The 16,594-nt window shown below is 38.3% G+C and overlaps 1 protein-coding gene across 1 annotated transcript in view; it reads right to left on the bottom strand.

Annotated features, from left to right (window-relative positions):
- Zfhx4 (zinc finger homeobox 4) overlaps positions 1-16,594 on the bottom strand; it is a 183,499-nt gene that overhangs the window by 153,318 nt on the left and 13,587 nt on the right. The window contains exons 2-3 of the mRNA XM_090338972.1: positions 4,179-6,829; positions 2,815-3,317 (exon numbers count right to left, since the gene is read on the bottom strand). Coding sequence (XP_090195098.1) covers positions 2,815-3,317; positions 4,179-6,783 — 3,108 coding nt within the window. The 5' untranslated portion in view covers positions 6,784-6,829. The remainder of the gene's footprint in view (positions 1-2,814; positions 3,318-4,178; positions 6,830-16,594) is intronic.

Below are 16,594 nucleotides of genomic sequence, written 5' to 3'. Positions count from 1 at the left end.
CTAGCATACGTCTAATGTTAAAGCTGCCTAAATCCTGCCAAATACATTAAAACAACATCTGTAAAACAGATTTTCATTAAATTGATCATTTTAAAGTTAAGCAGCTAGGCAGATGATGCTTTTAAGCTAACCCTTAACCTTTAACTTTTAACCTCTTTAAACTAGAATAACGGCATACACTTTTAAGTAACACAGCTTTACTTTGACAGTTCGAGGGGCAAAATGGTTTATTCAAATCGAAATGACACATCATCACACTTAGAGTGTTATGAATCAATATGTTGTCAATAATGAGGAAAGCTGTTTTCTCGCAGTTCTGTATTTGTCTTATAACTGCCACTTGTCATTTAACTCTAATGTCTAAATAACTCATGCTGCAAAATAACGTAAATTAAACTCTTAATGAAAATATATCTATGTAGGAGATTGTTGTGTACTCATTAACCCTGAAACTACTTTAAGTCTAATTTTAATATTTTAACTGTACAATAAATGGTGATTTTTTTCCAGGCCCAATCCAATTTGTTAAATTTCCATTTAAAAGCAATTAATGTTACTTATGAACTAATTTTATTGTGCCGACATAAGGCGGCCAAGCTTGCTAATATCCTCATTACAGAGCTGAAAATCCTCGATGTCTGACTACACACTTTCTGAAATCAGTTTGGATATGGTATGCTCAGCACATTGCTCCCCTAGAGATTTTGTGTTGTTTTTTTTCTTTCAGGTTATTACTAGAATAAAGTCCTTCAAGGACAATAAGGTTGAGTTGATTCATGCCAGGTTTCAGCTGCTCAGATAGTTTTCTCTAATCTTCTCTTAATTCACGTAAAGTTCAGTCAAGTAACTTTTTGTTTGTGGGATGACCATATTCAAGCACTATACTCACTAAAGCTATAAAAGTATAGTTATATGATTTATAAAATCTTTAGGATAAAAGCAAGTCTTTTTGGTTTTGTCCTTAGCTTCAAAGCCTCATTAATAATGAAGCTTTTATCTCAAGTGGTTATTATAAACTCAGAGACAATGTCTAAGTCTTCCTGCAAAGGAACTTCAAGAGTCATTCTGGCACCTTGCAAATCTCCCCGTGGAAAAATGAAATGGCCAATCCACATTTACAGAAAGAATCAATAAACTTCACACACACACACACACCATGCAGAGACACCCCTACATACATTTTAAAAAATATCAAATTGATTAAATAACTTTCTGCAAAAATTAATTATAACCCTCTTTCTCTATGTTTTTAGATGAGTGTAATAAAATGAGAAATTTGTATATTTACAACTTCTATTCACAACATGCTAATTTAAAGGCTTAGAGTTGCTGAATGAATATAAACATAGTTTGCAAATATTCTATATAGCTCCCAAGGTCTAAATGTATTATTTACATAAACTTAATGATTTCTTTTCCTCATGCTTTTACTAGGTCAAGTGTCCACAAAAATAGTAGACAATTAAAGAGCTGTCTGAAAGACCTATGAATTTACACTTTTAATGCTTAGAAACATTCCATCTTATATTAGGGTCTGCCCACCACAAACTGCCCACCACAAACTGGGTAACCCAAATCTAATACTTTCATTATTGATCCACAAAGTGCCAATGTCACAGGAACAGTATAACAAATTCTCACACTCCCTCTTTAGGGATTTATTGATAGTACATCCACCTTGAATTTAAACTCCAAGAAAACCAAACATACAGCACTAGAGCAGCCCAAATAAAATAATTGCTATACCCAATCCAGATAACCACATCTACTCTTTTTGTTGTGTATTCGTAATTTCAAATAGGACTTTAAAAGCTAAAGGTATTATATTGTTGGTTCACTCAATGATTTCTCGTGTAAATCAATAGGTAACACCTGCAAGATGGGTTTCATAATCATATTTAGGATTCATTACAAGACAAATGATTTACATTTTTCCTGAATATTGCTATTCTTTAGACAAGAAAGAATTTTGAATAGTCAAGTTAGTTATTCATGAATTGTACTACAGCTGTATATGAACCAAGACAATAATCAGTAAATTACGGCTTTGAAAGCACCCAGACATGCTGACCAATCATCATTTACAATTATGTATTACATCATCATAGCTTTCCCAGGAAACACAAAATTTCCCTTATCATTTTATAAACATATATATATATATAACTACAAAATATGCTTTACGAGAGAAAAAGACTTATTACTAGTTATAAAACAACAGAGTTTACGTTTGAAGAATTTCATCTAATGTTAAGAGAGTATTTACTCAATATTAGTGAAAATGCACGCACAGAGAAAGAAGGCATCATGTTAAGATTGTTCTTATCTGTTTCCAGATAAGTGATGCATTCACAAGGGAAGATACCAATTGTGTCCTCTGCTTCTTGCAACCAATCACATTTAGCTAAGAGCAGTGTCATGTGTTGCTTTTGCTTTTCAAAATAATAAATAAATTAAAAGGATTTTAAGGTATTATTTGATTTATGACAATACCCAGAAAAGTACTTCCATTCATTGCCACTGAGACAAGTGGAAAGGGGAAATGTAACACATCTTTTAAATAAATTCTCCATTATCCTATATTTCAATGTGCTTCTCAGACTGTTACTCAAAGCCCGTGCATCTATCTTGCTATTCTCTGTCTCTCTGTGGTTTTCTCTTTCTGTGTCCCTCTCTCTTTTTTCTCTCTCTCTCTCTCTCTCATCCTCTCTCTCTCCCTATCCATCTGTTACCTTGCACATTTGTGCTCCAAGCTCTGAAACAGTTAATTTCCTTGTCTATTCTGTGCCAACAGAAATGGATGTCGCTGCTTACCTTGTAGAGCTTCAGGGCCGCCTCGTGCCTGTGATTGGTGGTATGCAAGCGTAATTTATCCACACTGTTGGTGTAGTAGTCACAGGCATTACATTTTAGGTGAACAGGGTTGCCAATGGCGATGCACTTCAACCTCCACTCATTGCTTTTGCCCCCTTCTTTAATGTGGGCCACCAGTTGATATTTCTGCATATGTTTATCAGTCTTGCAGTGGAGCTGGAAGTTGGCTTTAAGCTGCGTGTTGTAGTTACAGAGCTTGCACTGGTAGATATCTCCAATTACAGCCCTCCATTCCTCTTCAGGGAGAGAGCGCTCACTGCTCACATGCACACTTAGGGCCTCCAGGCTGTCAGAGGTGAATTTGTTGCAAACAGCACACTGGAATAGCTTCAGCGCTGGGTCACTGATATAAGGTGACAGCTCTCCTGCAGTAAGGAGGGACAGGTCATCACCCATTAGCTGACCACTGGCAAGCCGGATTTCAGGCGGCAGCTCATTATTTACTACAGGGGAAAAAAAATTAAAAGGAAAAATAGAGACTAGAAAACACAGCACACCAAAAGGAATCTGTAAAAATAAAGTCTTGACGAGGAATGGGCTTTCTCTAGAGCTTAAACTATAAAAAGCTGTAATAGGATTGAATCAGGATCAATTACAATCATCCCTTTCAACTTCTAAATTCCCTCATCAGATAGCTTTAATTACTCCTACTGGGCATGATGTCATTCTGAAATTTGTATTTTGCCAAGACAAGAATGTTGATCGATACCATAACAAAACAGTCACGTGTTGGCAATTTAAGACGCTAGCTAAACTTCCATAAACACTAATTGTTGATTTCCCAATTTGGCTTCAATCTTGATGAGATTTGGCTAAGGCTTTCTGAGGTCCTGTAATCTATAGGCAAATATACCTGGGATAAAGTCTTCTTGTTACTTTAAACTATCTTCCATCATGGCTATTTCAATAATCATTCAAAAATATGTAATGAAAATGACAGTAGCTCCTTTTGCTCTCACAAAGGAACAGTCCACCTTGATTGAACTACAGCCCTTGTTAATTGTGACTAATGACAGCAAGCAATTAATGCCAATTTGCATTTGTTAATCAACCTCCTCAAGGAAGACAGTTTGCTAACTGTCTCACAAGCTGCCATGGATCCCTTAACTCTATCCTCTCTGAAGTCAATCCAGCTTTGAAGTTCTAGCCAGCCAAGGCAGTTTATGCAGGGGCAACTTAAGAAAGTCCTTTCTAGTAAACTGTCCCCAGTGTGTTGGCACCTGCCACTGGTTCCCAGAGAGACCCCGCCAAGTCCAAATGTGATTAGAAAGTGACAACAGTGCAGAAGAGCAGCGAATACTGACCGAGTCCTGGTGCCAGGGCCGCGGCTGTGGCTGGATCCAGCTGGAATGGATTGATCAGGAGCTGAGGGTCAGCCGGGTTTTCCAGCTTCATTCCGGTCAGGCCTATGTTCTGGGCCAGGTAGTACTGATAGAGCTCTGCTTCTGCCGGGGCCAGGCCCAGGTGCAGGTTATGCTGGATCTGCTTCATGTTCTGTTGCAAAAGCATCATATTATGCATGTGCTTCTCGCTGGTCATATGAATGCGGAGGTTCCTGGCCACGTTGGTCTCGTAATCACACACCTCGCACCGCCAGGTGGGTTTCTGTTTGGGTTTGGAGGGAGAGGGTGTCCCACAGCCACTGAGGCTGGTGTTGGGGGCCGGGGTTGAGTGGCCAAACACCTGCTCACTGTTGCCGTTCTGGAGGTTCTGAACGTTGTTCAGATGCTTGTCTGACTGCATATGAATACTGAGGTTGCCTTTGGTCGTGGTAGAGTAGTTACAAACCTCACAACGGAAGGGTTTATAGCCACACGTGTAACTCTCTCCCCGGGCAAGCCGTGGGTGAGGCTGTCCAGTCTTACAATAAACACAAGAGCCTCCCGGCTCAGGGTGTTTCTCCTTCATGTGGGCCTCCAGGGTCTGCTGATATTTGTAGTGCCAGTTACATTTGGGACATTTGAGGGTTTTGCACGAGTTCCTCGAGTGCATCATAGTCATGTGACCCCCAAGAGACCTCGAAGACCCCAGAACCGTGTCACACTTGGGACACTCGATGCCACTGCCTGCAGAGCCATCTCCTCCAGGCCCGGGTGTGCCAGGTGCACTGGGGGTGAAGCCATGCTGGTGAGGCGTGGCAGAGCTGTCTTCGTCTCCCCTGGCTGTGTCCCCTGGCTGGGCTGCGGTGGCACTGTCCTTAGTGGCACTTGGATCTGCAAAGTCCTTGCCCCCCGTGCCATGGCTAGCAGCCACACCACTGCCACCGACCCTCAGGGCAGCCGTCTGCTTTTTCTTCTCGGGGTCATCAGCAGCTGTCGCTGAGGAGGACAAGGTCCCCTTCTCAATAAATTTTAGCACGCTGGATGATAAAGGAGAAATGCTTTGGTTTAAGAGAGAGAAATCTTTGCTAGAGATACTATCGGTGAGTTCACCTAACACTTCCTCCTCGTCGAGTTCGTTGGAGTAGGTGTCCTCTTCGTCCTCGTCTCCCCCTTCTGGGGGCTCACTCTTGACAGGGCACTCCCCCCCATTGGGGTGTAAGATGCTGCTGCTCTCTTTTGGCCTTTCACAGTCGTTCTCTTGGTCTTTGCTCTCTGACATCTTGCTAGACTCAGATGATGAGTGGCCGAGGGAGACAGAGGTAATTGGGGTATTCACCACTAAACTAGACAGCCCCCCCAGATTCACTTCAGCCTTTGGCATTTGGGTGAGCCCCAGCGGCTGCTCTGCTGAGCCCGAGGAGGGGCTCGAGCTTCCCTTTAAGAAGGCAAAGCCAGCCGGCACAGAGTCACCATTTTCAACATGAAAAGCGCTCCATAAACCGCGGAAGGTCGGATCGGGTCCTATGAGGTTTGTAGTAGAAAAATGGGGATACACAGAAGTGGATTTTTTTGGTTCCAGAAAGCTTATAAGAGGTTCTTTGTCTTTGCCAATCCCCTGTATTATGGCGGAGACGCATTTATTACTGAGGAGCCTCTGCTCCTCGTCGTTGAGGGTCATCCGGTGGTCGTGCACAGCGTGGGTTACAAATGACCTGATATAACCGAAAGACAACTTGCACAAGAAACACATTAAAACAGGTTTCCTCTTCCCATCGCTCACACAACCATCGAACTTGGACAAGTCCACATTGTTCGGGACATCTTTGGACACACAGGAGTTTTTGGCTGAGCCATCACTGGTTAGATAGTCTTTCTCTCTCTTGTGTCGGAGATCGTAGACACGGAAACTGTGCAACACAGGACCAACTCCTGCTAATGCTGAGGTATTTGGGAAAGCCTGGTCGGCTGTAAATGGTTTCCCGAGGGATGAAGCGATATGAAAAGTGTTGATGATCTGTGGGTAGAACGACGATACAGGTGCAGAGGCAGCCTGATCACTCTTCTCGCCAGCCGATGCCAGGGATTCCAGGAACATCGCTGTGGAGAACAGTTTGCTGTTTGCCCCAGTCTGTGCATTCTGCCCACTTTCTTTGGAGTCCTCGATTATATATGCTGACCCATCGGGCTGGTAAACTATCTCCCCTGTTAAGTTCTCCACGTCACTGTCCTCTAACTCGCTGATTTCGCTCTCGTTGTCATCCTTCAGGACAGGCAGGCGGGCGTTGGGGCAGTGGTGTTCCATGTATTTCTGTAAACTGGGAAAAGAAGTGGCACATTCGTTGCAGGGTATCTCCTTGGCTGAGGTAACCTGAGTGGCAGCTGCATTCTCGACGCTGAAACCCAGCAAGACTTCACTCTTGCGTTCATCCGTTTTCAGGTTGTCATCTCTGGAGCTGTTTTCCCTGTCAGGCTCCATCCCTGCAACTTTCTCTGGCACCTCATTATCAAGTTGTGGCGTTCCACAAAGCTTTGATGTGCTCTGCCCATTTTCCTGCCTTGAGATAGGAGGGGAGTCACAGGTTTCCATGGCAATTGCTACATGGGGATCTCATTTCATCCAGCCTGTCAGGGACCTGGATAAAAAATAAGGTGAGAGAAGCCATTTTTATTAAATAATGACACAGCTCACTAATAGCCCATCACTAATTTACAGCTGCCGTAAACCTGACTATCTAAAAAGGTGAGGGGAAGAACTTAAACCCATCTCACCTATCTATCACAGCCAGACTTTGTACAAATGTAGCCAAATAATGTAGATAGCTATCTCAGGCATGTCTTGACATCTGAGGTGTTGTGGAAACAGCTATGAGCATGCACACAAAATCTAAATATGTGTAGTAGAAATCCCGATCTTTCTCGTTTCTGTTTTCTTAACAAAAAATAAATGCATAGGGATGTACTCTGCATAAATACTTAAAAAAATAAAATTTCTAGATTAGAGTAGAAATGGAAACAAGATCCCCATACAATCACAAGTAAAGAAGCACAGCACAAATAACATGCAATTGCTCAACTTTATCAGGCAGTGACTAGGACTGGGTGTGTGTGGGGGAGGGGGAAACCAACAACTATAAGACCTTAAAATTACAAATATTACAGACATAAGCAGAGCAGACCAAACTCCTCTTTGGTTCTCATTTTGCCAGGAAAGCAGCTCACTACAAATCTTCCCCCTTGAAACAGCTCTCAGCAGGTATCTGGCTAGCCCTGGTTAAGCACCAATCACAATCCCCCCCCCACCCCCCCCACACACACTTCAGTCACTTCAATGGGCAACGGAACAGAAATTAATATTTACTGCAGCCAGTCTTATCATCCTAGGGGACAATCGCTTTAACTCCTTTTTTTTCCCTTCTCCCTTGCAGTACGTAATGAACACCATTTTAAATACCATTTTGATGTTATCAAGCCTGTTGAGTTGCCTGTCTCTCAACCATTACCTCAATCAACCTCTCTGCTGGCTTAACAATTCATAAACATGTATTCCCTGTGAAAATCCTTCCATCATTTTCTTGAAGTTTTATTTATTTATTTATTTATTTATTTCTACTCCCTTTGCTAAGTATATGATACATTCCAGAAAAGCTGTATCCATTTCTGGAAGCAGGGGAAAATGCCAGGGGAAAGTTGGACATATTGTCTATACAAAATGTGCTCCTGTACATGTGTATGTGTTTGTGTGTGTGTGTGTGTGCGTGTGTATGTGCATGCCTGCACACCTGCCTGCCTGCCTGCCTGCCTGCATATGTCAGCTACTGTGATATCAGCTTGATTGTAGCTAAGCTTCCCTGAGTCCCCACAGATCTCTTCATTTGCAGAATGTTGGGTCTATACACAAGAGTTGAGTGGCCTGAAACTTTAGTGTTTATTTTTGGCCTATGACATAGGTATGGCCTTGATTTTATGAAAGAAGGAACTCATAAAAGGGACTCATAACTTCATGGCCAAGAACTCCTTAATTTAAAAGAATCAACACATTCACCCCCATCCCTACAGTTTCTGAAACAAGGAAGTCTGGTGTTGTATTACATTGTAAATTATATCAGTTATAACAGACAAGCACTATCTCAGCCAGGATTCTCCTCTCAGCCCTGTATTTTGGTAGTCTTCACTAGTAGACAGCTAGAAAACAAGAGAGAGGATTCGGTCCACCGATGTTACTATGTATCTTAAAAATTCCTTTCAATATTTTTCTTAGAAGGAAGACATTATTGAAGGTCACTGATATAGAAAGTGTGAAGAATAGCTTATTGATAGTGTCCTTAGTGTCCTTACTATAATCAAATCTAATCTTATCAGCAAAATCAGAGAGAAGTGATGACTTTTGAATACATCAGAAGATCAGAAAAGGAAATCAAAATTCATTTTGGTATTGGAGATGGTTAAAATGACATTATAATTGCTCAAGAATCAAACATCACAAAGCTTAGTGTGTAATTTTAATCATTGATGAGCTCCAGGTTAATTATCCTCATGACATGCCTGCAGCTTTTAAAACCCTGTGAAATAATCTGATAACCATACCATGAAAACTTAATAATTTTTTTAATTAGGCCACAAACTTTAATGTTTACCTTTGCATTTACCAATTCTGCACAATGTATACATACTGAAGGCAGAAAAAAAGTGCCTAAAATAGCATCCCTTGCTAGACTTAAATGAAGAACTCATAGTGACACTAGATGTCTGGAATAAAAGCAAGGTGGAAAGTACTAAACTGTGATGGTAATTAAAATACAAAGTTCTAGGACCTTAATGCTTTTCCCACAATGATAAAATAATGGATGAGTCTTGGTTCATACATCTAATATTTGAAGGAACATTTATCTTAACTATAAAGATCAAAGAAAGCTACCAAGTGTCTTATGGTTTTGTAAAAGTTTCTAAGCCATTACATTATTAGAATTCAATTTTTTTCTTTATCTCTGCAATAGTCCTCAGCACACACACACACACACACACACACACACACACACAGAAAGAAAATCCATTTGAATGATTACACATATTCTAAATGTATGTCAAATGAGTTATAAATAATATATAGTTAATAATTTTGGCCACATGCCAAATAGAATCTGAATGTATCATCTCCATATTTCTCTATATAAAATAGATTTCCCTTTTTGAATTCTACCTTAAAAGAGTCAGAATTGACTATACAAAAATCACACAAGATATATTAAGATCCATCAAGGGTCCAAAGCAATGTGTTAAGATATAGGATATATATTTTTATATGTTGTTATCATATTCATAATTTTACACAAAATCACTTATCAATGTTTTTCTCAGTAAGCAGCATATTAATCAGAAACTAAGTCAAATATATGTCTTTTCCAATGCAATCAAAGCATTTCATTCTAAAGCCAACAATAGAACTATTTATACTGAAAACTATTTATAACTGAAAATGTACTACCTGACTTTTATTTTTTTCTATAGCTATTAACTATAACCATAGTCATGTTTATCAGTCTATTCTGATGGGATCATTCTAGTTCATGCAGCTACAGAGTTGTTTAGATCAGCCTGTACAGTGATGCTGAAGATGATGCTAAGTGATTTCACTGTTCATCAATGACAGATGGCTATTTTTCTTTTATCAATGTGATCCATCTTGGAAATTTATGCTAGTTTTGTGAATGTCCTAGCATAAAGATCACAAAGCCAACCATTTAACTTAAGCCAAAGGATTCTTTCCAAAATGATTGCATACCAAGTTAATTCACTATAAAAGTTACTTCACCATTTTCACTGTCTTCTATTCAGTCCACCAATTTCTCATCCCCAATGCCAAACATTCTATTTTTAAAACCAATGAAGCCCTCCAGAAATTCATAAGATAAAACTATGCTAAAGTCAGAGTAATACATACCTGCTGGTCTGCTTAGAATATATGTACTTTTTTTTATTACTCTCAGTATTTCACAAGATTTGTGACTTTGATCATGTCCATTCTCTCTTTCAGAAATAATGGACAAGATGCAGAAAGAACTCCCCCCCTCCACCTCTCTCCTTCTGCTTTGCTTTCGTCTGCAGTCACTTCTGCCCAAACTCTGTTCTGCTAAATGACCAAACCCACCTACAGGAGCCAGACTAATGAAAGGGGTCCTTTCTGAACAATAGAAGAATTCCTTTGCATTCAGTAAGCAGATTTCCCATTAGAACCAAAAATCAGAGAGGCCAGTTTTACCTCTGTTTTTTAATTGAGATTGTTCCAGCCCTCTTCTACGGTCCAGTGAGACAGTGTTTGTGAAATGATTAAAAAGAACGTGATCTGATCAAGAGGCCAGAATAATAGGAAAGGAATGCTAGGTTAGCCACTCTGCTAAGTGCTGGGAAAGGAGACCAATGTGCTTCTCAGCCTATTGTTTTCATGCTCATCTACTCTTTAGTCATTTCAAAGCACTCAGAGTTTTTATTTTACTCCATTTTAAATGGCCTAAAAGTTGTTCACTTACAAGAGAATTTGGTAACAACTTACAAATCAAAAAAAAATAAGAAAATAAATAAAAATCCTTGAATTATATCAAGTTTCCAAAGGTCATCACTGTCTCTGCTGTGGCCTTTTCCCCATTCCAAATCCTCTATCAATATGTCATAGTGAGTTAGACAAAGACAAAAGAGAGGCGCAGTGTGAAAACGGCACATATATCTAATCCTGACAAAGCAATGAATAGACCTTCACAAGTATAATTATACTTGTTTATTTGTTGCCACGTACAGAGAACTGATGAAAAAAATCCATCAAAGTGGTATTATGCAGACACCAGAGCTTCTTTTCTTTGGCTGCTAAAGCCACATTGAGGCTTAAATTCCTTATTGTTAAATTCAGAAGAAAGAAAAAAAAGATTTTTGGTTGGACTTTTTTTTCCCCCTTGCATCAGTTGCTGACAGATCTTTTGTGTACCAGGCTGTATTAGTTCACACCACTACCTCATTTTTACTCACGTTGGAATTCATAATTACAAACCACTGTACAGAGCTTTTAAAAGGGTGTGGTGTGCTGACCAAGAGGTAAAGGCAGTGAAATTGTCCTTTTCACACAGCTTCTCTTTTGATATAACAAAACATAGGTAAATACCTGGGTGGAAACCCTTCTTACGTCAGAACACATCTTTGATCTCCATCCTTTAAGGTAGCTTTTACACCAGCCTTCTCTGCAGTTTGCTTATTTTAGTAGATATTTAGCATCTCATAAAAGATTGTATAACTTCTCTCCTGCTGCAGCATTAAAATATTAGCAAAAAGAAGGCAAATGAAAGATGTCAAAGAATTGCAAATATGAGGGGAAAAGGTTTCAAACCCAGCTATTAAGAAGCCATTATGTTCCAATAGACACTAAATCAAATAACTTAACAAAAGCACATTTTATTTTTTTTTAAAGGTGGGATGGGGGAGCCAAGCAAGCTTTTCTCTGGCAGCATAGAAATATATCAAAGTAAATGCAATCTGCATAGTTAATGTTTGTGAGCTTTACAATTTAAAACAGAAAAGCTGTAATTTTTCTTTGCTGGCAATCTGGAAACACTCTGGAGTTAATTACAGCTGATTCGGAGTGAACCACACAAACAAAGACCAGTCTATGTCCAGACAATTATACTGCATTAACCAGCTTAGAGCTTCCTGCTGATGTTTCAGGCCTCTTCTGTTACACCCTTCTACCTTCCCAGCACGAGAGAAAATGCTTCTGCAAGAAGGAATTAATGAAGAGAACTGCAAAAGAATGTGTGACGACCTCTCCTGACACGGCAAAAACTTTCCACCCATGTCATGACAAAGGGGAGAAGGTAATTAAGTTTGAATAGAAGGATGTAACCAAATATATTCCGCATTTAAAACAAGCACATTTTTAAGAAGGGAAAGTTTACAAAGACAAATGTCAGTGTGCAAGTCAACGAAGTCATTTTTCCCTGGCCCTCTCTCATTTTTCTCATTAAGCTAAATTAGTTATTCAATGCAGATTTGTTTCTTTCTCTATAAATAGGACCCTTGTGGCTGATGCAAAGTCTTCTAGTCCTTCTTTAATTTTCCCCCCACTTTTCCTCTTGCTGCCCTCATTCCCCTTTATCCAGTCTCACATCACTAAGTTTACATGTACTGCATGTCACAATGCCATAGCATTAAACATGTGCCTTGCAGAACTAAAGAGGAAAGGTATACTTTACCACTGAGTCCAATAGTTCTTAATTTGATTAGTTATGGGAAATAGGAGTTTTACTCTTTTCTTTACAACTTTAATCAAACTCCAGTTACTTTCTTCTGAGAGGAATCAATAATCTCTCTTTAACAAAATTACTCTATCTTATGACTCATTTTATTTATCTGCTTCAGGAAAATTACAGAATCAGTGGACAAAGATGACCCAAGACTTTCATGAAACTTTGGTGCTTTCAACCAGGCTAGTTGATTTCTACTTTTCTTGTGTGGAAATGAGTAGCTTGCATTGGTGTGAAACAAGGACATGAACTGTAATTATATTCAGTGCCTCTTTCTGATTCTTTGATACTGTTTTGTTCCTATTCCAGCTGACATTGGGGCTTTGTAGTGATTGCTTCATTAATGGGTAAAGATGTCCTAATCAACTAAAGTATTACTAGAAAGCTGCTGTTTGCCAATATTGTGAGAATATGTCAACTTCTTACACTTCCTCTACAGAAGGAATGGAAACTTCTAAATGCTATTACCCAGACATACTCAGGTATTAATTCATCTTCCCTTGCCTTGTCTATGCAAAAGAGGATTTGAGTTATATGAACATATAAACCTTTAAATGTTTTAACAAAATGTATTTCTATAAAATGATTGGGTATTATATTTAAAATGTATACATATATTCCCTAAAAATACCAGACTCTATAAACTGATGTCAATTTTATAAGCATCTCAGTAATGGAGACTTTTAGTTTCCTTTCTTAGATCTTCTCCCTCAATTCCTATCATATATGAGAGTTCAAGTGTATCACCCCACTAAATACGTCTTAACCAGAAGGAAACCCTTTAGTTTACCTTGGAGGGAAAAAATATGGACCACATCCATCATTTTTGAAAATGTATAAATCATATGTGCCATGTCTTTTGTACATTTCTATTGTTAGACTTTAGAATGTAGTTGGCTAATCTCTCTGGTCTATCCACAGAATGCTGAGGTGATAATACATTTTAAGCCATCACTTAGGGACATTTAAAAAGTAATCTTACTTGGTGTTATGAATATAGAAATTTTCACTTCAAAAAGAGATTTACAAGATGAGTGAAAATCACTGCACATGGTATTTATCTCATCTACAGTGTAAGAAAAGACAATCTACATTTTATGTAGATATATTTTTCGCTCGTCTATTCATATGTAGAACTGGTAACTGAACCACTGACACCTGATTATTTGAAAGAGAAAACAACTGGGTAATTATTTACATTATACTTTTCCCCACAAATATGATCTTATAACCAATATACAATAAATGTAACAGTGTAAGTACATCCAAAAAATCATTTCTTGCAGAGTATACATACCATAATTATCCTCATAAAACTAATCACAGGTTCAGGTATTCCAACAAACATTCCTATTTCCTGAGCAATGATTTCAATGCTTTTACATGATTTCAAATAGTTTGAATGAAGCAAATTATACCTATAATTCTTTAAATCACAACCAATTGACTCTTAGTTCATAACGTTCTTAGAATCTATCAAATAAAAGTCCCTTTTTTATATCCCATGTACATATTTTAAATTACTTTACATTAAAAACCACATTAGGACTAGCATAATCGAGAACATAAGTAGACTGCCAAGTTTTCTTCTGGATGAAATATTGGCAAATTCATGTTTGATTACTAAGATTATTTGGTTATGTTATTTCTATTATGAAGAGCCTTTTGTTTGGGGTTTTCCTTGTTTTCTTCCTTACTTTTCTTTTTTTCATTCCTTTTGGCCCAAAACTTAATTTGACTGCCGCCCATCAGTGAAGTGAGCAATTCAGTAATTAACTTTTGTGTTTTAAATGTATGAACTTTAATTAGATTTCATTATAAACAAACAAACGTCAACCATAATTATAAGCTCCTTGGTTTACCCACATATTATCCCTTTTCAAACAAACTTGATGTCAGACAAATTAAAATCAAGCAGCCAGCAATTTTGAGTTGAATTTTACATGATCTGCTGGTAACCTGATTACTTTAACTTCAATATCATTACAGGAAAAGTATTTCAGGAAAAATAATTACAAGAATTCCAACAGGAGACAAGCTTAATTGTATTGATTCAAAAGATGCATGGTCACAGGAGCCATGTTGAAGGAATAATGTTATCTCAAATCTACAGTTTCTATTAAAATGAAATTGTCCAGCATGAAAAAAGCAATTTAAGATTAGTGTCTGTAGAACTAGAGATAGAAAACTAACTAAATAATTATCTGTGCCCAATTATCTTATACTTTAAGTAGCAAAATATCGGTGTGGAGGAACTACAAGGCCTGAGCTGTACAGGTTTATTTACTGACTGGTGTATCTATTAGGACCAAGAACAAGTGGAGCTGTCAGGACATAATGAAGGTAAATGATTAGTTAGCACCAAGCCTGAACTCTTCTTCAATGCAATAAGAGTTAATTAAAGTTTACCACCAAACATCAACCAAAGCAGGATGTTGATCAGGTTTCAGTATTAAGTGCAAACAGACAATAGTTGGCAGCAATTAGTGCTGCTATCAAATGACATGTAATGATAATTATACATTTAAAATAGCTAAAGAGCTGGGGGAAAAACTAATCAGCCTCTTTGACGACAAATACTCAAAGGGCAGGAAACAGGTATCAGATTATTCCGCTTTAACACTGTAAATCAATAGAATTAAACAAGAAAAGGTTGTATGGGTACATTATCTGAGAGAGAACAGTTATCTGGACCCAAAATGAAGTAAATCTGCTACTATTGGTCTATCAAAGATAAGAGCTCCTGGGACTAGAGAAAATAAGTTACTTTTCAATTAAAGTTTCAGCAAGAACTCTGTGTAAAGAAAATTTAGCCTCTGGGTTTCCTGCAAATTCAATAATGTAACAAGTATTTCCCCATCAGTATTGTTATTTAAATTAAGTGTTAACTTTCACTTTATTGTACTGTCAGAAGAACTTTATTCGAATTAAATGTTAACTTTCACTCTACAGTACTGTCAGAAGGACTTTATACCTGAATATTCCTTTCTGTATTCAAATATCTCTCTGGAAAGCTTCATGATGAATAAAAGAATTGAGTTCTTTTCAAGGTAGCTAAACTTCAAACAAAAGTTATGTATACATATTTAGCATATTGTATGCATGTCTTCTCTTGAAGCCATTCAAACCTTTGACTTCAATCTTGTTGGAAAGTTAATGATCCTGAAAACATCCTTAAAATTGTTTTAATCAGTGTAGCTCATGCTTGTCTGTAGCTTTGGGATGGCATCCTAGAGAAGGTCTCAGAAATGTACCCATCCTCATGACTTCCACCTCTCCATTTTCTCAACTAATTCTATAGGGCTAAAGATTTGTACACAGCATTGGCTAATCCCAAAATTTCCCTGGAGTTAGATCTAAGCCATGGCTGAATCCCAGTACCAAAAAAAAAGTCTCTCTCCAAAAGCCCTTTCGCCCCTTCACCACTCATACACTCATTGGCCTTGACATTTTCACTTCAGCCATGACAAATGAGCTGATGAGTCTGATGTGACTGCACAGGAGGATGGCTTTATCTAAGGCTATATCATTAACTCTCATCGCCATCTCCTTAGAAGGCCCTTCTGGGTTCCAATAATGAGTTGTGAAAATTTAAAGGGGAAATAAATGTATTGGTAAATATATGCACTGAAAGTAATAAGAAACCAATGTCATCCAAGAGGGAAAAGTGAAGCCAGAATGGACAGGATTGGGGGTGGGGGAGAGGCTAGCATTTAACTTAATGTTGCTCTGGGGATTTAAGCAACTCCACTCAACCTCTGCCCCAGTGAAAGCCAGCCAGCTGACTGTCTTTTTTTAAAGGCCTTTTGCCTTGTTCCCCTCAACATGGAGTCTGGAGCAGAACATACATAATTTGTGAAGTGACACGAATGAAGCTTCTCAGATAAACATGGCTAATTAGTTGGTAAACAAGCCCATTTCTTTGTTTCTGCACCTATGTCTTACCTAGATTTTTTTCTCAAACTCTTTGTTTCATAGAACATTAAATGTCTCCTAATTCCCTCTTGTAAAGTGGGTGGGGGTGAGGGGAGGAGATGATTGTCAAAACCAATTTTACTCTGAGATCACTGTATTCTTCAATTAGAAAGAAACAATATTTTCCCAACAATTATTAAA

The sequence above is a fragment of the Megascapheus bottae genome, chromosome 9 (assembly GCF_031878675.1).
Source record: "Megascapheus bottae isolate mThoBot1 chromosome 9, mThoBot2.hap1, whole genome shotgun sequence".
Lineage (NCBI taxonomy): Eukaryota > Metazoa > Chordata > Mammalia > Rodentia > Geomyidae > Megascapheus > Megascapheus bottae.
This window is presented reverse-complemented; position numbering and strand designations above follow the sequence as displayed.